This window comes from Peromyscus maniculatus, chromosome 8, assembly GCF_049852395.1.
Source record: "Peromyscus maniculatus bairdii isolate BWxNUB_F1_BW_parent chromosome 8, HU_Pman_BW_mat_3.1, whole genome shotgun sequence".
Taxonomy (NCBI): Eukaryota; Metazoa; Chordata; class Mammalia; order Rodentia; family Cricetidae; genus Peromyscus; species Peromyscus maniculatus.
In genome coordinates this window covers 70,879,484-70,903,997 of record NC_134859.1, presented here as the reverse complement: position 1 = coordinate 70,903,997, position 24,514 = coordinate 70,879,484, and the positions used below count along the sequence as shown (strand labels likewise).

The window sequence follows — 24,514 nt, the reverse complement described above, 5'->3', positions numbered from 1 at the left end:
CACCCACATTACTTCCCTCAAGTCTTGGCTCAGTTCTACTCTCCGGGAGGCTTGGCCTACACTGCAGGCTGCCCAACTATTACCTATGAATACTACTCAAACTACTTTATCTTGCAGGGATTTTTTTGTTTTTTTTGTTTGTTGGTTTGGTTTGCCATTGTTGTTTGTTTGCTTTTGGTTTTTTGAGACAGGGTCTCTCTGTGTAACCTTGGCTGTCCTGGAACTCACTCTGTAGGCCAGGCTGGCCTCAAACTCACAGAAATCTTCCTGCTTCTGCCTCCCCAGTGCTGGGATCAAAGGTGTGCGCCACCTGTTTTGGTTTTTTTGAGACAGGGTTTCTCTGTGTAGCCCTGGCTGTCCTGGCACTTGCTCTATCGACCAGGCTGGCCTCAAACTCAGAGATCTGCCTCTATTGGGATTAAAGGCATACACCACCACCAACTGGCTGGTTTGGGTTTTTAAAGATTTATTTTTTAAATTATGTGTGTCTACCTACATGTATGTATGTGTATCACATGTATATGGATGCCAACACAGGCTAGAAGAGAGCACTGGATCCCCTAGAACTGAAGTTATAGGCACTTGTGGGCGGCCTGATGCGGTGTTGGGAACCAAACCCAGGTCTTCTGCAAAAGCAGCAAGTGCCATCTTAACCACCAAGCCATCTCTCCCGTGCCTGATTCTGTAGCTCAGACTGGCTAGGAACTCACAAGGATGGCTTTTAATTCCTGGTAATGCTCCAACTCAGTCTCACCAGTGCTGGGATTACAGGGATGAGCTACCATGACTGTCTTCTTGTTCTAGATAGATCGACTGATTGATGTTTTTGGGAGAGAGTCTCTCTGTGTGGCCCTGGCTGTTCTGGAACTTACTATGTAGACCAGGCTGGCCTCTGCCTCCCAAGTGCTGGGATCAAAGACATGCGCCACTATGCCCAGCTCTAGTTTTAAGTTTTTAAGTAGCACTTATCCTAATATATAATAACAATTTTTTGTTTGTTTTTGAGGCAGGGTCCTGCTATTTAACCGTGGCTGGCTTGGTACTCACTATGTAGCCCATGTGGGCCTTAAAATCAAGGTTATCCTCCTGCCTTAGTCTCCTGAGTGCTGGAACTATAGGCAGGTGTCACTACACCCAGCCATAAAATATATGATAGTCATTGTTGTCTCTGCTTCCTCTGCCCTGACCCCTGACCTGTTTGTTTGTTCTCTTGTTGTTATGAATCCAACTGATAGAAAATACTGAAGCATTTCTGGCACATAGTAGACTCTGGTTTTTTAACATTAAATGAATGAAACTGAGGAGAATGTGAAGCTGGGTGCCGGTCCCTCTCCTAGCTGCTCTTGCTTTCCTCACTGCCTTCTCAGAGTGGTTGACTGGACCCCACTAGCAGATCTGCCGCAGCCATTCAGCAGATGCATTTCCTGTTCTTTCCTGGACTTTGGAACCACCTCTATTAATGAAGGAAACTCTCAACAGTGTTACACCCTCCACCTTTATTATTATGATGACCTCAAGAATGATAGGCAAGCACGATATGGCTCATTCCTTCCCCCTGATTATAGTCAAAGGACGCCTGGGGATTTAATCCACATCTCTTCTTAGTGCCTCTGGCCTCATTTATTCTTGGCATCATTCTGTGCCTACACCTAAAACCTATGAACATACAGGTCAATGGGGCCACAGGTAGAGATGTAGTATGAAGGGAGCAGAGCTGGAGTTTTGTGAGGTAAAACCAAAGCAGGATGATGCTGCCCTACAGACGTCCATCTGCTGCTTCCATTTTGTTTTACAGCTTTCTTACCGGGGATCTATCGGTGCAAGGTCTACCCAGCAAAGGGTAGATCTGCTTCATCAGAGACGGTGCCCATCACTACCACCTCCACAGCTGCTAGAAGGAAAAGAGAGAAAACTACAAGCACTGGGGACTTTTCCAGCCCTTTGTCACAAGGTACAAATCAAGTAGAGGTGGCAAAGCAAGACCAGGAAGAAAGGGAGACATTTTAGCTCCAATATTACTTAGGTCTCCTAGGACTTTCTTGGAGGTGGATAAGTTTATATTTAAAAATTTATATTAAAAATTATTCCATGTTTTAATAGGGGAAAAAAGGTTCTCCATAAGGAAGTTCCCAGAAACATCTGTAGTTTGGCATAGTCAATAATCCTTTCCTTTGGGGGTGGAGAGATGGCTCGGTGGTTAAGCACCATCTTGCAGATACCTTGTAGAGGACCCAGCTTCAGATCTCAGCACCAACATCAGGTATCTTACACAACCACCTGTCATTCTAGTTCCAAAGGATCTGATGCTCGCTGGTCCCTGAGGGTACCCACATGCACACAGTGCACATCGAGTCACACGGGCACAGACATAAATCAAATAGTAAGTCTTTTCTTTAAAATGGTAATCCCTTGCCTCCATGAAAGTGAATTCACTCTGTAGCCAGATTGGAAACGGACTAAATCCAACTGGTACATGATGCCAGCCACTTGCATGTATAGATGTATATTTAAGTACCAATCAATTATTAACAGAGATGACACCAACCAACCACGTGTTTTCCTTTTCACTGTTTTTGAAAATAGCCCTCACTAAATTGGCCAAGACTCAAGTTCTATAAGAGTCGAGTTTGGATTACATCCCAGGTTCATACCAGTGGAAAAGTAAATATGAGATCAGTAACAACATAATAGGTATGAGCCTTCTGCCCTGGATTTGACTTATGATTCAAAAGCAATGACAATTCACCTTTGTTCTTCCCATACTTTCCTAATACCAAAAAGCTAGTTTTTGTTTGTTTCTTTTTGAGACAGGGTCTTGCTATGTAGCCCTGGCTAGCCTGGAACTCATTAACTAGATCAGGCTGGCCTTGGGTTTAGAGACTTGCCTGCCTCTGCCTCCTGAGTGCTAGGATGACAGGTGTGTGCCACCAGGTCTGAAATAAAGGTGATTGCTCTGTGCTTGTTTGTAGTTGGTTCGCTTTATTCAGTGCCCGAGATGGAAGGAGACGGGATTTTGGGTTTTAAGGTTGGGAACTTCAAGCGGACTGACTGGGAACAAAGGGTTAAGCACTCCTTGTGCACCCAAGCCTTTGCCTCTCAAGAACAGTGCTAGAGTCAGCCTGCAGGACTCTGGAGAATCCAAACTCTTGGAAGGTGGCTCATTCATAAGAGAGGCTAGTGAAGAGGCCATGCTGCCACCCCGCCTGACTCTGAGCCCCAGGTGGAAATCCAGGCTCTGTCTCTGAGTTAGGTGTCCCTGGTTAGTCGGAGCGAGGAGAACTTGCGGTCAAGGTGAGCCTTGCTCATGGTCTCTTTTCTTCCCCTCCCTCCCTCTTTCCTTTCAGACACAGATGCGTCCTTAAAGGAGAGGCAGAAATGGAGTACTGTCACCAAAGCTCTGATTGCTGCTACTCTGCTGCTCAGTGGAGTCTTCATTATAGTGTTTGTAATCTTTGAAGTCCCATTTCCATGCCCAGTAAGTTTGCTGATGTATACTTATGAACTGGGTCCCGGGCTTGATCAATAAAGACTGCTTTCTGTTGGAAAGGCAGCAGAACATAAGGAAAGCAAACACTAGCTGAGTGGCTGGTGAAAAGTCGCTTGACTTCTCCGTTCTACAGCTGCCATATCTGTAAACAGGACTCCTCATTATTGCCTTGCTTGCCAGCTGTGGAAGTTAACGGGGATCCTGTTTGAAAGGCACCTGGTACATCAAAGGTGCTCTCTCTCTTTTTTTTTTTTTAATATTTATTTATTCTTATTTTATGTATATTGATATTTTGCCTGTGTGAAGGTGTCAGATCTTGGAGTTACAGACAGTTGTGAGCTGCCATGTGGGTGCTGGGGATTGAACCTGGGTCCTCTGGAAGAGCAGTCAGTGCTCTTAACCACTGAGCCATCTCTCCAGCCCTCAAAGGTGCTCTCTTAATGTGAGCTCCTTTCCCCCACTCTCTAGACAGTGGAGTTCTAGTGTTTCCTTACAGATGAGCATTTTTTCTAGAACCCTAGCACTTGGAAGGTGGGGAGCCGACCGGGAATTCCAGGCTGGCCTCGCCTGTATTGCAAAATTGAGGCCAGCCAGGTTATATGAGAGATAGAGGGTGAAAGGGGGGAGTGTAAGATAATAAAGTATTATTTCTTTTAAATGGCTTGGCATGAGGTTTGGAAGATAATCAAATGTGTATCAGCCACTGAGGATAAAAAGATCCACTTTGTTTTGTTTTGTTTTGTTTTTCAGAGTCCCTGCCTCAGAGTCAGAAGACTATGCCAATGGCAATGGTTATGGAGAAGGGAAAGGAAGGAAGACCAGCAACCTAGGACAACTGAGTCCCTGTTGGAATCTCAGCCTGAGAAGGGGAGTATTCTCTGCATCATTTATGCCATTTGTTTAGACAAAACAATGGTAGCCTCGAAGTGGTGAGATGTAGTTAACTGCTTCAGTTATAAGGTGCTATGAATTACTGTGCAGGGGGACCCCCGAGAGTGTCCCGGATGTGCAGGGGGACCTCGGAGGGTATCCGACGTGTGCAGGGAAACATGCTGGGCATGCCATGTGGGCATGGCAGTGGCAGAAGCAGCCAGTAATTCACAACCCAGATGATGAATCCACGTGCAGAGTTTATTATAATAGAGAAATGAAGAGAAAGATGGGAAAGACAGAGCCAGAAAGAGAAAGAGGTAGAGGGCGCGCACCTCATGGGAAGAAAAGCGGAAGAGAGGAACAGGAGGATTTTGCCTTAGAATACGGCTTTTAGCTGTCCAGTGGTGGCGCACGCCTTTAATCCCAACACTGGGGAGGCAGAGCCAGGTGGATATCTGTGAGTTCCAAGCCAGCCTGGGCTACAGAGTTAGTTCCAGGAAAGGTGCAAAGCTACACAGAAAAACCCTGTCTTGAAAAAACAAGAGAGAGAGAGAGAGAGAGAGAGAGAGAGAGAGAGAGAGAGAGAGAGAGAGAGAGAGAGAATAAAGCTTTTACATCAGGACGCAGGACGGTGCCAAGGGGTGGGATTTCAAGGGGCGCATCAGAATATTAACATAAAGCAAATGTGATAAATTATTCCGTGTCAAAAAACTGCCCAGATATGGTGGCACACACCTTTAATCCCAACACTCAGGAGGCAGAGGCAGAGGCAGGCAGATCTCTATGAGTTCAGGCTAGCCTGGTATACACAGTGAATTCCAGGCTATCCAAAAACCAAACAGGCAAACAAACAAAACAAAGCAAAAACCGCATTGTTATTTGGCGGAGTTTGGTAATCTACACCTACACTGCTATCACGATGGAGGCAGAGGAGGAGTCAACAGTTGAAGGGCAGCCTCAGCTTCGGCTAGATAGGACATCTGAGGCCACCCTGGGCTACGGGAGATACCATCTAAACAAAACCAAAAACAAGCAAATAAGAAGAAAGAGAGACAGAGACGTGGGGGTGGAGGAGGAACTTGGGGAGAGAGGAAATATGTATTTCTAGGACCCAGATATACTGAATCAGAATGTCTAGAGTAGGACCAGAGATCTTTATTATCATTATTATTACTCAGATGGGTTCTTACTATGTTGCCCAGACTAACCTTAAATTTTCTACCTCAAGTCATCCTTCTGTCTCAGCTTTCCAAGAAGCTTGGACTATATATAGGCTTATGTTAATGTCATGCTCATCTTATTCTTAATTTTTTTTAATAAGTTCCCTTAGGAGGCTGGAGAGATGGCTCAGAAGTTAAGAGCAGTTCTTGGCACCCACACAGGGTGCTCACAACTACATTGTAGCTTCAGTTCCATGGGTTACAATACCCTCTTCTGGCCTCCTTGGTTACACATATGATGTACATACAAACAGCCACCTAAACGTAAAAATAAATTTAAAAACAAGCTTTATAAGCAGAGGTGGATTTATTGTGAAATTACTAATATTTCAGGTCCCATAGACCTTGACCAAGGTTTGTATCTAATGTAAGGTTTATAGTTCTTGTTTTGTTGTTATTGTTTGTTTTTGTTTTTTTCTGACAGGGTTTCTCTGTGTAGCCCTAGCTGTCCTGGAACTCACTTTGTAGACCAGACTGGCCTGGAACTCAGAGATCTACCTGCCTCGGCCTCCTGAGTGCTGGGATTAAAGGTGTGGGCTATCACCACCTGCCCTTTTTTTAGGAAGGTTCCTCCCAATCGTAAGATCTTTAGCATTATAACATGTGTTCACCCTGGTAACTCTCAAATACAGCAACCTTTAGGATCTGCTGCACTGCGCCCTGTTTAAAGACCTGGCAAAGCAACTTTCTTTTTCCTTACCTTTGCGTTTCTGACAAGATTATAAACAGTGCCTTTTGGTGTCTGAGCCGTCACTACAGGGCTGATTCACCAGACTGCTTTTAATCCAGACTCCAAGCCAGGTTAGACTCTGCTTCGGGATAGTAGAAAGTAACATATGAGCTTTCCCTAAGACATCCAGTCACTCACTAAGGTAAGCAGACAAGGTTTCCACTGGACCTAGTTCAAAGCCTCAGTTGGGCACTACAGTAAGATTGTCTCAAAAACAAACAAAAGACCCCATCAAACAAACAGCCACTCACCATGCACTATGAGGTGTCCATTTTTGTAGAATTATAGCATTGAGAATTTGTCTCAAAGATGATGTAGTAAAAGGGTTTGATCCCCCAGCACCACACACACACACACACACACACACACACACAATTTTACACAATTACCTCTTTTTCTGTTCCTCCCAAAGCTCTGGGAGAAAGACAGGACTAGACTCTACAAGTTACATATGTTGAATTTGAAACTTGGAGAGGATGTGTGATTCTCCCAAGGTCATTCAGAGGAAGCAGAACTAGAATCTATATCTTTTACTTGCTATACTGACATTTATACTTATTGATCATTATCTATTCCATACAATTTTACTGAAAACCTATGTGCCAAGCCTTACTTTGGGAAGAAAAATCAAGCTTTCCCCTGAAAATACCTTGTAGAACTAGGCATTGTGGCACAAACCTGTATTCCCAGCACTTTGGATGTAGAAGCAGGAGGGTCAAGAATTGAAGGCCAGCCTAGGCTACGTGAGGCCTTGTCTCAAAAATAAATGAGGCAAAACAAAACAAAAGTTAGACATGGCAGTACCTGCCTGAAATCCAGCACTTAAAGGCTAAGGCTGGAGGCTAAGGCAAGAGGACTGACACATATTCAAGGCCAGCCTGGGCTATAAAGCAAATGTTAAGAAGCCAAGTTTCCATAGTGAGATCCCATCTAAAAGGGGTGGGGTTGCCAGAGAGATGGCTCAGTGGTTAGGAGTACTTGTTGCTCTTCCAAAGGAACTGGATTTGATACTTAGCACACACATGGTAGCCCACAACTGTAACTCCAGTTCCAAGGGTTCCAACACCCTCTTCTGGCCTCTTCAGGCATGAGGCACACACATGGTGCACATACACACATGCAAGCAAAATACCTATAAACATATAAATGAAACAAAACTGTGTTATGTTCATAGTAGCTGGGAATTCAGAAAATGCATACAAAATTTGATAGGAAATGAACTCAAACACACTAAGGGTGGAGCAGGGATATTTAAAATATTTAAGCCAGGTGTGTACCACACTCTGCATGGCTTCAAGGATTGGCCTAAATGGGTGATAAGGGAATGAAAAAAGGACAGACACACAGACACTTGTACAGAAAGACTGGGATCAGCTGTGCTCTGCTCACTCTGATGGAGAGCAGCAACTGCTGCCCAGAACCTCTGATGATTTATTTTATACACCGAATGAAGGAGGCGGGTTCATTATATACAGTCAAATAAAGAGTTGGGTTCATGGTCTACAACTGAACAAGGAGGCAGGTTTAGCTCATCTCAGTAGGAGGTCTCTGGAGGGGTGCAGACCCAGGCTGCAGTGATCCAGGAGGGTGAAGCTGTGGTTTCTACTTGTTGCACACACTGGGCAATCATTTGTAAACACTGGTACTTGGACCAGAGGAAGGCTTTGCCATTTCTCTAAGCCCCACCAAGGAAGGCTTCCCACTCCCATGGTTCTGAGGCACTGGGGTCCTCGACATGGCTGTGCCCGTCAACAATAAACATTCACTGGGGACTTTGTCCACTCCTACAGGTGCGGTGGCACACACCTAGATTCCCAGCACTTGGGCAATGGAGGCAGGAGGAGCAGAGTTCAAGGCCTTCTCCACTACACAGTGAGGCAGCTTGATAGACAAGAGACCTTGTTTCAAAAATAAATATTCAGTCAGACCCTAAAATCTCTTTCTAAATCACTGCCTCTTCAAAATATAATGAGATTCTTTTAGTTTGATTCAAGGAATGAAGTGGAATTCCTGTGCATATGGTATCCAAAGTAGCTGCACACTCAGGGCCTTTTCCATTCCAGAAAACCTGGTCAAGACAAGGGCAATGCGCACTCTGCTACTGGTTTATAGGTTCTTGGCTCATGAGCATGGTGTTCATGTATCCTCAGAACAACTGTTAGGCATCAAAGATGCATACTCAGGTGTACTTGATTTAACTGAGACTTTCTCCTCAGCGACCCCTTGCTGATTCAGTTCATTTGCACACTTATTCACCTTTCACATGTCCTTTCCATCTCTAGGTTGGACAAGATGTTCCTAACTCTTCAGACTCAAAGAAAACTACAGGGATCACTATAATCCACCAGACATACTTATGAGTTCTGCTTAGCCTCACTCTGATGGCAAGTGCTGTATTCTATACCACTGTCTCCTTACTGCAAATCACTACAGGATAACTCTTGAAGTCCTTACACTCATATCTTCATGTGGACATTATAATCAAATTATATGCCAGGACAGTGAAGGAAGATCCTGGGTTGACGGAGCCACACTCATGCCAGGGCAGCTGGCATAGACATAAGCCTCTGTGATTCACTTTGTACATCCTCAAAAATGGGTTATCTTTCCATCTCAGCAAATGAAGATGAAGTCCCTGCCTCCGAGTGTTATGTATGGACCTTACTGCCTTCTCTGATGAAAGACAAAACACTGCCTCCAAAGAGCTGGACCTCACTGTGTGGCCCACATTCCAACTCCTCTGTTGCTCTCCCAGCTTTCTCATGCTCACTGGCTGTCAACTAGCTTACAGGGAGCATCTGTTCTCCCAGGCTTATGACTTAATGATTTAGCCTCTGTCACTACACATAGTTATCAACAACCTGGCAAAGGGAACCCAGCCTTAAGCATCCCCAAAGCCCTTCTAATAAGTCATTCCTGAAGGGTTTCAAGACAGAATATATTCAGCAGAAATAGCATTGAAATGAAATTGGAAAATTCAGAATTCCTAAAGGAGATCTGGTATCATGCTTTTTTTTTTCTTTTCTGATACTGTGATTCGGACCAAGGTCCTCACACTGCAAGTGCTGTGTCACTGAGATATATACTAATCCCTTTCTGTAACTTTTATTTTGAGGTAGATTCTCACCAGGTTATCCAGAACCTGGAACTCCTTGTGTGGCCTTGAACTTTGAACTCTCTTGCTTCAACCTCCAAAAGGAGCTAGCAATACAAGTGTGAACCACCAGGCCTGGCTATGCCTTATTTAATTTTCAATTTTTTTAAAGACAGGTTTTTATGTATGTAGCCCAGGCTGTCCTACAACTTGCTGTGTAGCTGTGACTCACCTTGACCTTCCTTCCTCTACCTCCTGGCTAGGCATTATTTTATCAATGAGCTGCCTATGTTTTTTATTAGGACTCCAGAACAAAATGATTGTGATAATGATCCCACTCACAGGGGCACAGCTGTGAGCAGAGTCTGATCTGCTTAAATAAGATTTCAGTGAGAAAGAAGAACTAGGCATGGAAGCATCTGACGTAGAGAATGGTGTTGTCCTGCTTTTTCCAAGAGTGTGAAGCCATTCCAACTGCTGAATGTTCCACATTCCTCATGTACATATTATTCCAGATGTAAATATATATTACATTAAGCCCAGGCTAGTGTTGACTTCATACATATCCCAGGATGACCTTCAGCTCATGATCCTCCTGTCTCCCCCTTCCCATGCACTGGAATCACAGGTGTGGGTCACCAGGCCTGGGAAGTAATTCTGTCTTCTTAGTTCTCTAGAATAAACCATACACAAAGTCTAACCTTCTTCCTTTCACGTTAAGTACTGTTCCCACCAGGATTCTTGAAAGTGCGCTAAGCAGGGGATGAGCTGAGCCAGGAGGAAAGGACAGACACAAAACAATGTGATTCAAAGTTTCCAGGAAGAGCTGAAGAACATCTCAAGTTCCACAGAACACACTTTCAGCACACAGCGGACAGGGGACAAAGGACTGTGTGGTGTTAGACGTGAGAGTGGAACATCTGCACCCTACTAGTGACTCAAAGCATCACCTCAAGTTTATCCATACACCTGTTACTTTGCTTGACCATATACTTGAGCAAAACAACAACAACAACAACAAAAAAAAAACCTGTTCTTTCCCAGGTCTAGTAGGGGAGGTTATTAAAAAGATTCTATTTGATTCTAGGATTAATGCCAGCATCCACCGCTGCCTTCATCCACAACAGAATGTCCCATAACCCGGAAACAGATTTCCTAGAAGATGAAAGCCATGGCTGAGTCTGTGATCATCAGTTCTGCTCATCTTCAAAAGTGAAATTGGGGTAACATCTGTACTGGCTTTCTTCACGGAAACTGACATAGTCAGAATTAAGGATTTTGTCTAGAGACAGTTGTTTCCCTGGCAAAAGTACGAATTTTCTATTTCCCCACTCCCTAATCAGTCCACAGCCTTGAATGTGGACTTCAGTGGACTTCAGTCGGCAGATTGCTCCAGAGTCAGACACAAATGCTCAGGTCATCGCTCTGGATGACACTCTTATTATAAAACACTTCAATGAAACTGCCAATGAGTCTTCCGCCAAGTGCCAAGTTTCTGCTGCAAATTCTTTCTCATTAAAGTATCATATTTGGTTTTCCTGATTACTAAAGTGTGTTTTCATTTTCATTATCAAAATTTATATCAAACAATGGAAAAGGTAAAGGAATATAAGAATAAAAGTTATATTTAATCCCCCACAGGTAATGAATAACACTGAAACTTCTTTTATAGTCATAATAAATATATGTGCATGTGATAAGAGATATATATTGCATAGCATAACACTGTCCATACTCATTTTAACATGCTCTTTTTTTCCACTACTACATTACTGTCATATTTCCTATTGGCACATTAATTTCCTTGTGTTTACTTTCAGTTTTAAAGGGAACTAGAACTCTTTCCTTTTGAAGGATCTGTATGACCCTGCTACCTTTTGTTTTGCTGGACAAGGTCTCATGGAGCCCAGCTAGCCCTGAGTTCACAGTGTAGCTAAGGATGATCTGAGCTCCTGACTTTTCTCTCTCTAGCTCCTAAGACTAGGATTATAAGTGTGTACCACCCTACCTGGCTAATATTCCAGTACAGTACTTTTTTGTCCTCTCTTTCACTCTGTAGCCCAGGCTGGTCTGAACTTACTATGGCTAGACTGTCATGCTCCTCTTGCCTCAGTTTCCCAAGGGCTGAGACGGCAGGAGTGGGCCACCTGCTCAGCTTCCCAGTACTTTTGGAGAGGTCCAAAGGTGCAAACAAGACAAGTTCACAAAAACCTCCACTTTGAACTTTTGAAGCTATTGCTTAATGACTGAGTAAACAGCGATATTTGTGGGGTGTTAAAAGGATTACTTGGAAGCCAGGCACAATGGGTCATACTATAATCCTAGCACTCAGACCGCTAAGGCAGGAAGACTGCCATGAATTCCTCTAGGCCACCCATGGACTACATAGTGAGTTCTCTATCAGCCTTGGCCACAGAGTGAGACCCTGTCTCAAAAAAAAAAAAAATTACTTTAAGAGAGAGTAATGGAATATAAATAGCCAAAAGCAGAAATGGGGACTACTTTGAAGAAGAGAGAGGTCAGTGGGGTAAAAGAAGATTCAAGTATGATGCCTACATATGAAAATATCATAATGAAACCCATTTTTTGTATGCTAAGCAGAACAATAGAAAATAAAAAAGGCTACTAGGAAAGTTTCCCCCTAAAAACGCATTATTTATTAAATAATATAAATATAAACATATGAAGGGCTAGGGAGATTGCTACTCTTCCAGATGAACTGAGTTTGGGTCCTAGCACCCATACCATCTGGAACTCTAGTTCCAAGGGACCTAACTCCCTCTTCTGGCTTCCACAGGTATATGCACACATGTGGCATTTACTCACAAAGACCCCTGCCCCATGCACATACACATAAATTAACAAAAATAAATATAAGAAATATTAATACTTAAAATATACATCAATTACACACACACACACATATACATTTTGCCATTTCTCCAATTTTAGAGTTATTTAATGTGCACATGTCTTCAAGCATGCATATGCACCATGTGTATACCTAGTGCCTGTGGTGGTGAACTGACATGGGGAGCTGGGAACTGGAACTCTGTAAGAGCAACAAGTGCTCTTTGCTACTGAGCATCTTGCCAGTCCCCACTTGTTTGTTTGTTTGTTTATTTAGCTATAACTGTGACCAAATCAAAACTGACCAAGCTGGCTGTGGTGGCACATGCTTGTAATCCCCTTACTTAGGCAACTGAAGTAGGAGACTTGCCACGAGTTTGAAGCCAATCTGGGCCACATAATGAGCTCAAGAATAGCCTGTGCTACAAAGAGAGAAAAAAACAAAATATCAAACTGACATGGGACTCTCCATATCTGAAACTTCTGAGCAAGCATTAGCGTTCTTCCTCTCCTTCACCCTGAAGCTATGCAGAGGTGGGCTTAGGAGCAACAGCAGCCCTAACTGCTCTCTACCCCCACTTCTGACTTTGGATGCTCTTTAAACACTACCCAGTAGATTCTGATCCAAAGTGTTTCCCCAGCGTTTATATTCAGCTATTTTCCAAGAAGAGTCACTTATGACAAGGAGCCACAAACCCTTTATATATTGACATAATTTGCCTAGGACAGGTTAAGAGTCTCTGCTCCCCTTCTCTTCCCACTCTCAGTATTTCATTCCTGGGTTCACACAATGGCCCTCATAATGTCTTGAGGACTTGCTATTTCTCCTATCAAGTGTACTTCCTGGTTCTTGTCCTTGAAGTCTGTAATCCCCGTATGAATTTGTGTATTTTTTTTTTTTTTGAGACAGGGTTTCTCTGTGTACTGGAACTCTGCTGTCCTGGAACTCTCTTCGTAGACCAGGATGTCCTTGAACTTAGAGATCCACCTGCCTCTGCTTCCCAAGTACTGAGATTAAAGGCGTGCACCACCCCCACACCCCTAGAATTGTGTATTTTTTTTTCTAATGGTTTTTCAAGACATTTTCTGTATAGCCTTGGATGTCTTGGAACTTGCTCTGTAGACCAGGCTGGCCTTGAACTCACAGAGGCCTGCCTGCCTCTGCCTTCCAAGTGCTGAGATTAAAAGCATAAGCTAACACCATTGTGTATCTTTACATTGCTTTGTATTAATAAAGCATCACATTTGTAGTAAACACTCAAATTACGTGTTGATGTCTCATCACTGAACAGATGGTTACGGGAGGTAAAACTCAGTGTTTGTTTTTGTTTTTTTTCCCAGTAAAAGAGATGGCTCCCAGGGCCTTGTATGGACCACACAAGTGCTATATACCACTGCTCCACACCTCCACCCTTTTTGTTTTTACTTTCTGAGACAATGTCTAAATTGCCCAGGCTGGCTCTGAACTTGTGACCTCACTGGACTCCTCTTGGATATCCTGTGTTCTGTGTCGTGGAGATCCTGCAGCCTTGGATCTGCTGGTCCAGCCCCTTCACATACTTCAGTAGATCATAGACGGGGTGGATGTTGGGGTGGGCCAACTCATGGCCCTGGTTCTGGCCTGGGCAGTTGCAGCATTGCGCAGCCCGCCAGCTCTGCCCTGACCTCACCACCAGGGTGAGCTCTCCAGCATTGCCCTGGCTAGTTCACTCCTTGTAGCAATGAGCAAGGGGCGGGGCCAGTACTTGCCTTCATGCCCTCAGGGTCAGCTCACCCACACCTACACCATCAGGGCCAGGTCCACTGTGTTGCCAAGGTGAGGTGCAGGGGCCACTCTTCTGACTGCTGCAGCTGGTGAAGGGCAGGGACAGCTGTCCCTCTCTTATCAGGGCATCTTCCCCTACAATCACCTTATCACAGACAAGAGGCGGGGCCAGATCTCCCACAATCACTTTCTCCAGCCAGTTCACCTGCATCCCATCAACAGGGTTATTTCTACTGTGCTGCCCAGGCCAGGTGCAGGGCCCCCTTTCCCATGTGCTGCAGATAGTAAGGGGGAGGGGCAGCTGTGTCGCCCACGGCAGGTGGCAGGAGCAAGGGGAAGAGCAATATGCATTTTTTAAAGATTTATTTGTGTCACTTTTTATTTGTGTGTGTGTGTGTGTGTGTGTGTGTGTGTGTGTGTGTGTGTGTGTGAGAGAGAGAGAGAGAGAGAGAGAGAGAGAGAGAGAGAGAGAGAGAGAGAATGTTCATTTGTAATAGTCTCAGTCTGTAGGCTCAGGCTAGCATGGAACTTACTATGCAGATCATCAGGCTAGCCTGGAATTTGTGGCAATCCTCCTGCATCAGTTTCCCAAGTGCTGGAAATTCCAACACTTTTTCATCTCTTTTTCTTTTCCTTATTCAATAATCTGACCTGGATTCCAGGGAATGTAGCTTCATGTGTACATTGGAATATGAGTTAAATAAATCTGTTCTCCCCCAACCTTCCTTCATTTGGTGCCACTTAACAACAAGTGCTCTTTGGGGTGTAAGTTAGGGACTATCACTGGACTCCTGTGAGTTTGTGCCACCCAGTGGCTAGAACTAATCACTGCATCCTGAAAAGTGCAGGGCATTCCTGAATAAACGCAACACAGGTAGGTAAGTCACAACAAAAGCCAAGTCTATATTACTGCCCAGTGGGAAAATACTTCCTAACAGGCAGACGGTTCCACTGTAAGTCTCATTTTCTAAATGACTTTAATAGAAAGGGCGAGGGTATATTACACAGTAAGCCACAGAGTAAGAGTAAGATTTGCAGAATTAAGAGAACAGGAAAAGCCCAGAGGCAAAGGTAGATAGGATAAGTTAAGTTAAGGAAAGCTGGCAAGAAAAAGACAAGCCAAGGCTGGATGTTTATAAGTAAGAATAAACCTCTGTGTGTGATTTATTTCAGAGCTGGGTGGTGGGCCCCCAAAAAGAACAAAAAAGACCAAAAACAAACAACAACAGACTCTGCTTTGATGAATGACATAGTAAGGTGGTCGGGTTTTCAGCATATTCCAACCCATATTTGCTTTGTTTGGGTAGTTTTTGTGTGTTTTCAGCATATTCCAACCCATATTTGCTTTGTTTGGGTGATTTTTTTTTTTTTTTTTTTTTTTTTTTTTTTTTTTTTTTTTGGTTTTTCGAGACAGGGTTTCTCTGTGTAGCTTTGCGCCTTTCCTGGAGCTCACTTGGTAGCCCAGGCTGGCCTCGAACTCACAGAGATCCGCCTGGCTCTGCCTCCCGAGTGCTGGGATTAAAGGCGTGCGCCACCACCGCCCGGCTTGTTTGGGTGATTTTTGTGTGTTTTCAGCATATTCCAACCCATATTTGCTTTGTTTGGGTGATTTTTGTGTGATGATTTTTTTTTTTGCTGTTTTTTTGTCATCATTGTTGGGGTTTTTTGTGTTTTGTTTTGTTTTGAGAGAGAGAGGGGGGTCCCATGTAGCCCAGGATAGCCTCAAACTCATTATGTAGCTAAGCCTGGCCTTGAAATCCAATCCCACTTTTGTCTCCTAGGTGCCAGAATTGCAGCTGTGAACCACCACATTTGAACCTATTTCTTTTTTAAAAATACATCTATTTTTTTTCCATTTGAGTGTGTATTCAAATACCCATGTGTGTGCCATGGCATACACTGAGGCCAGAGAACAAATTGGAGGAGCCAGTGTTCTCCTTATACCATGTGAGTCTCAGGAATCAAATTCAATCATCAGGCTTGACTGTAAGCTCCTTTACCCACTGAGCAATCTGGCTGGCCCTATTCATTCTTTATATTAAAATGAGAGGGGAAAAAATCAAACCAAGTTGTCAATTTCTAGGACCTGTTATGGTCTTATTGTAAAATGAAACCAGTTAGGTAAAACCCAGGTTCAATTTCAGAATGATTTGGGTAGATACTATTCTTCTAGATGTCTATGAAGACACCACTGTGTTGGAAAAAAAAATGCAAAAGCACATGCCTTTAATCCCAGCCCACAGGAGGCAGAGGCAATCCAATAACTGTGTGTTCTAAGTCAGCTTGATCTACAGAGTGAGTTCCAAAACAGTCAAGGCTACACAGAGAAACTCTCTCAAAAAAAACAAAAACAAAAACAAAAACCCACAAAATACAGTAATATCTACACCTCAGGGATTATGTCCATTTAAAAAGCAAAGGGGCACAAGTCTTTATAATTCAAGCTCTGTGGTAGACAAAGGCATGGTGATCATGTGGACCCGAGTTCCAGGCCACCAGGGAACACCACAGAGAGATCTGTCTGAAAACACAAGCACCAACCACACCAGGGCATGCCAGAAAGCACTTTGCCCAAACGTTTTTGTCTGAGTATACTGAAGATGAACTTTGGCAAAACCACTACCTACTGTGCCCCAGCGATGGCAGAGCAGAGAGTCTGTCTGGAAGCCTCTCCTTGCTACACTATTACTTTCCTCCCCCAGCAGCTCTCTCCCCATCTACAGAGAATGAATCTGATTTCATCTATGCTTCAGGGAAATCCTTCCACTCCAATGGGTCCCCTCTTCCTGCTGGGTTAACTTTAACCTTTTATCTCTGCAGAAAGTGCCTAACATTTGATGCATACTCTGTAAGAACAAAGGGCTCTGCCTTCCTCTGAGGTAATGACAGGAAAACAAGCAGGTGGATATGACCTGCAACAGCCTCTGCATCTGTCACCCACTACCTGCTGTCGCCTTTTCTACACAGTTCTTGATGTCACAGACACAGTGAGCTTTTCAAAGTGCAAACTGTACAGCATCGCTTTCTAGCAGAGAACTACTCAGTGGCTGTCTCTCACACACTGGCTCGACACTTTCCTCTAACATAAATTAGTCAGCTGTGGTGGACGACACCTGTCACCCCAGTACTTGAAAGTTCAAGGCCAGCCTGGACCATGTGAGAAGGTCTTTAAAAATGCCCCACACCTCACCAGGTTTCCCTATTATTCATGCTGGTTATTGCTGTTTTGCTGGGATTAGTTGTGGGAACCACCTTTTTTTCTTTTTAGAAGAATAAATATTTAGTTGTAACAAAGGAGTTTATGTACAGTGTTGAAAATCTATAACTTTTTGTTAAATTCCCATTTTCACTTCACCTTTTAAACAAACCTTTATAGTCATTATTTTATATAGCTATAGATAGGTAAATACAATATCGAGTTCAGTGGTCCTTCAGCATTTTCCACTTAAATGTTTTTGGGTTTTGTTTTTTTTTAAAAAAAAAAACATAAAAACAGGTTATAATTCCAAATTCCAGAGTTATTTGAACCTGGAAAATATTTTCTCTGTAGAAAATAGTAAAAATTATAACATTTCCCAATAAGCCCTTTTAAGCCAAATAATAGCTGAATTATACATATAAATACTGATTAGATTCTGGGATACAGAAGAAACCTATCTTCATCTTAAAAGATTTTAGGCTGGGCAGTGGTGGCACACACCTTTAATCCCAGCACTCGGGAGGCAGAGCCAGGCGGATCTCTGTGAGTTCGAGGCCAGCCTGGGCTACAGAGTGAGTTCCAGGAAAGGCGCAAAGCTATACAGAGAAACCGTGTCTTGAAAAACCAAAAAAAAAAAAAAAAAGATTTTAGCCTCCCCTCCTGAAAGTACAGCTAGCATATCTTTTCATCAGCTTGATACGGTACAAATTCTTATCCTAGTAGTGAAATGTTTCACTAAAGCATGCCTAGTGATTAGGCAAAACCAAGACTTATTATAAGCCACAGTCATCCTAGGGTCCTCCCTGCTAGGTAGCCTCCCTGGATCTGTGGGTTGCAGTCTGATTGGCCTTTGCTTTATATCTAGAATCCACTTATGAGTGAGTACATACCATGTTTGTCCTTTTGAGTCTGGGTTACCTCACTCAGGGTGATATTTTCTAGTTCCACACATTTGCCTGCAAGTCTCATGATGTCATTTTTGTTTTTGGGTGTTTTTTTTGTTTGTTTGTTTTGTTTTGTTTTTTTTTTTTGACACACCTAGAACTCACCTTATAGATCTGGCTGGACTCAAACTCACAGAGATCTGCCTGCCTCTGCCTCCTGAGTGCTAGGATTAAAGGTGTGTGCCACTATGCTAGGCTCACAATTACTTCTTCCTTTGGTGGGGGTCAGTTTGAGACAGGATCTCATATGTAGCCCTGGATGTCCTGCAACTCATTATATAGACCAGGCTAAACTCAACTCACAGAGTTGCTTACCTCTGCCTCCCATGTGCTGGGACAGCCAGGGCTACACAGAGGAATATCCTCTCCCCCTCTCCCCACCATATCTCTCTTTGGATATGCTTTAAATATAGACTGGATTTCTCAGAGCCATTCTACTTCCTAAACGAATGTTTACCACCTCTGCTTGTTATACAAAGCATCTGGCCAAGAAGCTTGCCTCTCCACTATGCTGCTGGCTTACATTCTCCATGGGTCAGCCTCTGCATCACTGACATGGGAGTAATACCACCTCCTTGAGGGGATTTCCTAGGACCAAAATGGAAAAAAAAAAAAACATATACAGAGAGCCTCAAACAATAGCTATTTGGTACTTTGCTATGTCATTTTGAAGACTGCATTTGTGAGTACTTGATTAAATAGTAGAGAGTTGCAGAGAAAAACGTTCTTGCTGTGATTATAGATTCTAGAAAATTAATAAAATGAGCAGAGACACACTGGAAAAATGTGTTGGCTGTGTAAAAATACCCAATTAGAGTCATTTATATAAGCCACTTAACATTTAAGGCCTAATTATCATGTAGCACCATAACAATTACACATATCATTAAATATGCATCGGGTTAACCTTTTCTGCGCTCCTTCCATTTGCTTACAGTTGGAAAGTAATACTGCCCCCAAAAAAGTCTTCAGCTAATTACTCCTAATACACACGTCTGTTCACTACTTACATTCATGAACTGGGACAGATTCTCAGCTCATCTCCACTTGACACTACTGTACTCATCCTAGTGGGACTACATTTGTCCCATGACCTTGAGACCTGACTCTCCACTTTTTTAAGCAGTGACAAAGAAATTCTGTTTACATGGCCCTTGTTCTAGAAACCTATAAGTTTCAGGAAATAGAGTCACTGATTTAAATAATAGAAATATCCTAGAGCCCAGCACTAGAAAACCAAACCTAGAAAACTTTTGTTTGTTTGTTGTGTAGATCTCTGGCCATCCTGGAACTCATTCTGTAGAACAGACTGGCCTCAAACTCAGAGATCTGCCTGCCTCTGCCTCTCGAGTGCTGGGATTAAGGGCGTGCACCACTACCATCCGTAGAACCACTTTTTAAAGGTTTATTTTTTTAATATTTTAAATTATGCGTATGAGTGTTTCTGAGTGTGTGCATATGCACTTGCAGCCTGCATGTGAGTGCAGTGCCTGCAGAAGCCAGAAGAGGGCATAGGAGTCCCTGGACCTGGACAGGGGTTGTGTGCTGCCAGATAGATGCTAGGAACCAACCCCGGGACTCTGGAAGATGAGGCAGAGTGTTCTTTTTTGGGGGTGGGGGGTTTCTAGACAGGATTTCTCTGTGTAGTTTTGGTGCCTGTCCTGGATCTCCCTCTGTAGACCAGGCTGGCCTCGAAGTCACAGAGATTCACCTAGCTCTGCCTCTTAAGTGCTGGGATTAAAGGCGTGCGCCACCACCGCCCGCCCGCTGAGGCAGGGTTCTTAACCACTGAGTTCTCTCTCCAGCCCCAGACTCCTGGTCTTATTCAATGCTAGGATAGAATTAAGAGCTTTGTATGCACTAGGCAAACATTCTATGATTGAGCTACATTCCCGCTTTAAGACTGTCTGAATTAGATATTATCATTTTTTATATAAGAAAAAGGTCATAGAAAGGTAATAACTTACTGAAGTTCTTCTTCTTTTGCTTGTTGTTTGGAGACAGGTTCTCACTATTGCCTAGGCTCACTTAGCACTGGAAACACTCCTCCTGCTTCAGCTTCTAGGGGCTGGGATTGTCACTCTCAGCCACCGTGCCCAGCTTTATCTTGGCTAAATTATTTTTTAAGTTATTTTGTAATTTTACATTTATTTATTAGTGTGTGTATGTGAGGTGTGTGTGTGTGTGTGTGTGTGTGTGTGTGTGTGTGTGTGCATGTGGAAGTCAGAGCACAGCTTGAAGGGACCGGTTCTCCTTGCGTCCTGTGAGTTCCAGAGCAGCAAGCACTTTTGTCTGCTCAACCATCTTGCTGGCCTGACTTACCTTTGTTATTGTTGTCATGTATGTGGGCATGCATGTGTCCTAGAACATGTGTGGAGGTCGGAAGACTTTTAGGAGCTGATTCTCTTCTTCCACCATGGGATTTGGAGATCAAATTCAGACGTCAGGATTCCATGGCAAGTGATTTACCATGGAGTTATCCCACCAGCTCTTCTGAACTCAGCCCAATTCATAAAAGTGGTAAAGGGTAGAGAGATAGGATTCAAATTCAGGACCCCCCTGTCAAAGTCTGTTCTCTCAGAATTATATTAAACCAGGCCAACATCCTTACAGATATTTCAAACATTCACTGTGCATTCATTCACTGGTTGCAAAAGAGTACAGACTATTTGTCATCAGATGATGACAAATATTTGGGGAGCCTGTTTTGACAGTCAAGAGGTGGAGGGCCTGTTTATCAGGCTGAAAGGTATGCAGTCACACTGCTGAGTAGGCATATTTAGTTTTTCTGAATATCAGGTTCTAGAACACTTCCCACTTGACCCAACCTTTTAAGTTCTATGCAAAGCCTAGTTGAGTCATGAAGCAGATATCCTGTACTTTGTGAGGAAGAGTAAGAAGTCAGTCGGGTGGAGAAGAGGCAGAAGTTAAGGGTAACAACAGCCTGGCTACATCAGAGCTTTACTGAATCACCATGACATGAAAATCTTCATAACTAAGGCTGTTACCACATACATCTTGACAAAACTAGTTTTTTTTTTTATTTCTTGTGAATAGCATTCCTAAATATCCTTTACTTGTGGTATATTACTTTACATTTTTTATATTAATTAAAACTGCTCGGCCATTAGCTCAGGCCTACCACTGACTAGCTCTTACACTTAAACTAACCCATTTCTGTTCATCTATATGTTGCCGCATGTTTCGTGGCTTTACCTGTGTGCCATTACATGCTGCTTACTTTACATTTTTATTCTCTTATTTACAGATAGGGTTTCATGTAGTCTAGGTTGGCCTCAAACTTGCTATACAGCTGAGGATGACGTCCAACTCCTAATCCTCCAAGGCTGGGATGGCAGGTGTGTTCTATCATGCCCAGTTTTAGGTAGTGCTGGGGTTGAATCCCAGGGGTTTGTTCACATTAGATAAGCACTCTACCAATTGAGCTACAGCCCTGTCCCCATAATTTTGGTGGATTTTTTTATTGTTGTTGTTGTTGTTGCTTGAGATGGGGGGGTGTCTCATGTAGCCCAGGATACCCTCAACTCACAATCTTCCTACCTCTGTGTCCCAGTTGTTACAGGTACATGCCACCATGTCTGATTACAGATCTGTTTTTACTTTTGGCTGTGTTACCTGAATGACTTGGGAACAAACGAACCTTGTTTTCCCTTATTGTAAAGTGGGATACAGCATTTTAGTAGCATTTTCTTCTCCCTTCTTCACCCTTATTATCTTTGGGACTGATCTTCCCTACGGTGTAGACACGGATATACAAGGGTGACTCAAACCTACTCTTCAGGCTGGGTGCCATAGGGGAGGACCAAATCATACAAGATCTCTAGGAACCTTCTGTGAGGAAAAGGGTTAATTCCCTAACCCTTCTTCAATTTCCATTCTTTATTGCCTTAGGGCCCAAACAAGGCAGCATTTGGTCAATGAAGAGAGGCACACCACTGAAAACAATGCATCACAGTGCAGTCGCAGACACGGTATTTAAGAATGGAACTGACCAGTGCTGTCCAAGACACGGTATTTAAGAATGGAACGGACCAGTGCTGTCCAAGACACGGTATTTAAGAATGGAACAGACAGTCTATGGATGACAGCATGACACCTGCTCCAGGTCTCTAACCCTTTGCAAGAAGGTAGCCTCACAGAGAAGACCATGGAGACGGGGAGAGAGGGGGAAGACAATGTTCTGAGTGTAAGAGACCAGTGGGCTCCTGAAGCCGGGACTTCTGTGAAAAACACCCTGATGCAGACGCCTCTAACATTGTCCTACTTGAGGCTCGGGTCCTTTGTGAGCCAAGTCGCTCTTCCTCTCATGGATTCTATCACCGGAGGGCACTTTGAGGAGCCCCAGTGATTAGAAAAGTGGTCCTAATGCAGGACCTATCCCATGCTTATCTCTACTGATGGGGTATTTCTCAGAGAATAGAAGGGAAGAAGGCAGAGCTGGACTTTGAGATTTGCTTTTAAAAAAACAACATTCATTTTTATTTTATGTGCATTGGTGAATGTATGACTGTATGAGCTATCCCTTGGAACTGGAGTTACAGACAGTTGTGAGCTGCCATGTGATTGCTGGGGATTGAACCCGGGTCCTCTGGGAGAGCAACCAGCGCTCTTAACCACTAAGCCATCTCTCCAGTTCCAACACTTGCTTTTTAAAAATATACTTGCATGGTCATTAACGACAGACATCTCAGTCAGGTGGGAAATATGGAAAATTGCAGGAGAGCCAGTTTATGGGGTCGTTCGATACTTAGGATAACGAAAGTAAGTAAGAGAGACAAGCAGGGTGGCACATGGCTTCAGGCTCGGGCAGAAAAGGTCACCAGACCGAGGCTAGCCTAAGCTACACAGTGAGTTCCAGCCCGTGTAACAACTCTGTCTCACTAGAAAAAAAGGAAAAGTAAGCAGGCACAACAGAGTATTATTTTCACAGGCAGGAGGCTCAGAACATGCACTTTCAACTCTAAACACAGCAGCTCCATGGATGAGGAGGAACTGAGGATTTTGTTCTCAACCAATGCAGTCACGTTACAGAGCCTGACATCAGGAAACAATTTTCTTTGTTAGACTTTTGGTTCCAAACTAGACTCTGCTTAGTTGAGAATGAAGGCCTTAGAGAATGTGCTCCGCCTGTCTTGAAGGTCAAGGTTTAAAAACAGAGGTCAGCAAATTTGTAAAATTACTGTGTGTCCGTTTTATTTCCAGATTTCTCTGTGGAGATGGTGAGAGGGGGAACAAGGCGTATCTTTGTTCTGAAGTTAAACACAGGGTATGCTGGGAACTCAGAGTTTTGAAGGGTCAGGAGAAGGGTTCTGGAGAAGCGACAGCCAAGCTGAAGTGAAGCTCTCCCTTGGCAAAGGAAGCCAGGCGGTAAGAGGGCAGATGAGAACGGGAGGTCCTTCCATGGCGCTTGGGAACTGACTACAAGATGATGAACAAAGAAGTTTGTCACAGGTTAAGCGGAGCTTAGGGGCACAGTGCTTGCCTTGGTTTTGATCCCTGGCACCCAAACAGAACACCAAAAGAAAGGGAAAACGAGATAGATTTGGAAGGGCCTTCTACAAAGAACGATGTATAGAATTGTCGTACAAAGCAAGGCACATCTTAGTGAGTCAAGGCGATATTAATAACTAGGTAACAACAACAGGAATAAACCAGGAATCGCCTGATCAATTCAGGAATTATGGTCACTCTGCTTGTAAGTCATGTTCAGCTGCTTGCACATCCAGTATAAGTATAGAGTACTTTTCTTTTTCATTTTATTTTTTAAAACAGTTTTTAGATTTATTTTATGTGTGTAAGTGTTTTGCCTGCATGTATGCGTATCACTTGCATGCCTGGTACCCATGGAGATCAAAGGCCTTGGTCCCTTATAACTGGAGTCACAGGTGGCTGTGAGCCAATCCTCTTAACCACTGAGCCTGAATCACTCCAGCCCCAGGTCTTCTTTGTAAATCTCACACATTTTATCTGAGTAACTTTATCTGTGCCTTTTGCCTTTTTTGTTTCGGTTTTTAAGACAGGCATTCCCTATTAACCCTTGACTGGCCTGGAAGCTGTGATACGGACCGAGCTGGCCTCAACTTGCAGCAATCCTCCTATGCTTGACTCTGAGTACCCAGATTCAAGGTGTATGCCAGTATCTCTGGCCATACCTTTGTCTTTATTCATTTCACCAGTATCAGCTGGTCCTACCTTTCTGGGCACCGAGGTTACAAAGAGAAAAGACAGCCTGTTCTCAAGCTGAGGAGAACACAAAGAAACAATTCTCTTTGGTACACAATTGGAGCCCTGAGCTGAGCCCTGAGCTCTCCACTGAGCATCAGACTTCTAC

The 24,514-nt window shown here is 43.6% G+C and overlaps 2 protein-coding genes across 6 annotated transcripts in view; one reads left to right on the top strand and one right to left on the bottom strand.

Moving 5' to 3' along the window:
• Positions 1-10,946, top strand: part of C8H17orf78 (chromosome 8 C17orf78 homolog) — a 33,623-nt gene extending 22,677 nt beyond the window's left edge. For 2 of the 4 annotated variants that reach the window (XM_076543064.1, XM_076543062.1), the window contains exons 4-7: positions 1,796-1,951; positions 3,345-3,475; positions 4,238-4,416; positions 8,593-8,876. In XM_076543064.1, coding sequence (XP_076399179.1) covers positions 1,796-1,951; positions 3,345-3,475; positions 4,238-4,416; positions 8,593-8,650 — 524 coding nt within the window. In that variant the 3' untranslated portion in view covers positions 8,651-8,876. Of the gene's footprint in view, positions 1-1,795; positions 1,952-3,344; positions 3,476-4,237; positions 4,417-8,592 lie in introns of all 4 variants that reach the window. The other 2 variants (XM_076543065.1, XM_076543063.1) reach the window with 2 other exon arrangements.
• The window catches only part of Acaca (acetyl-CoA carboxylase alpha), a 268,884-nt gene that overhangs the window by 241,139 nt on the left and 3,231 nt on the right, over positions 1-24,514 (bottom strand). The window lies entirely within an intron of this gene.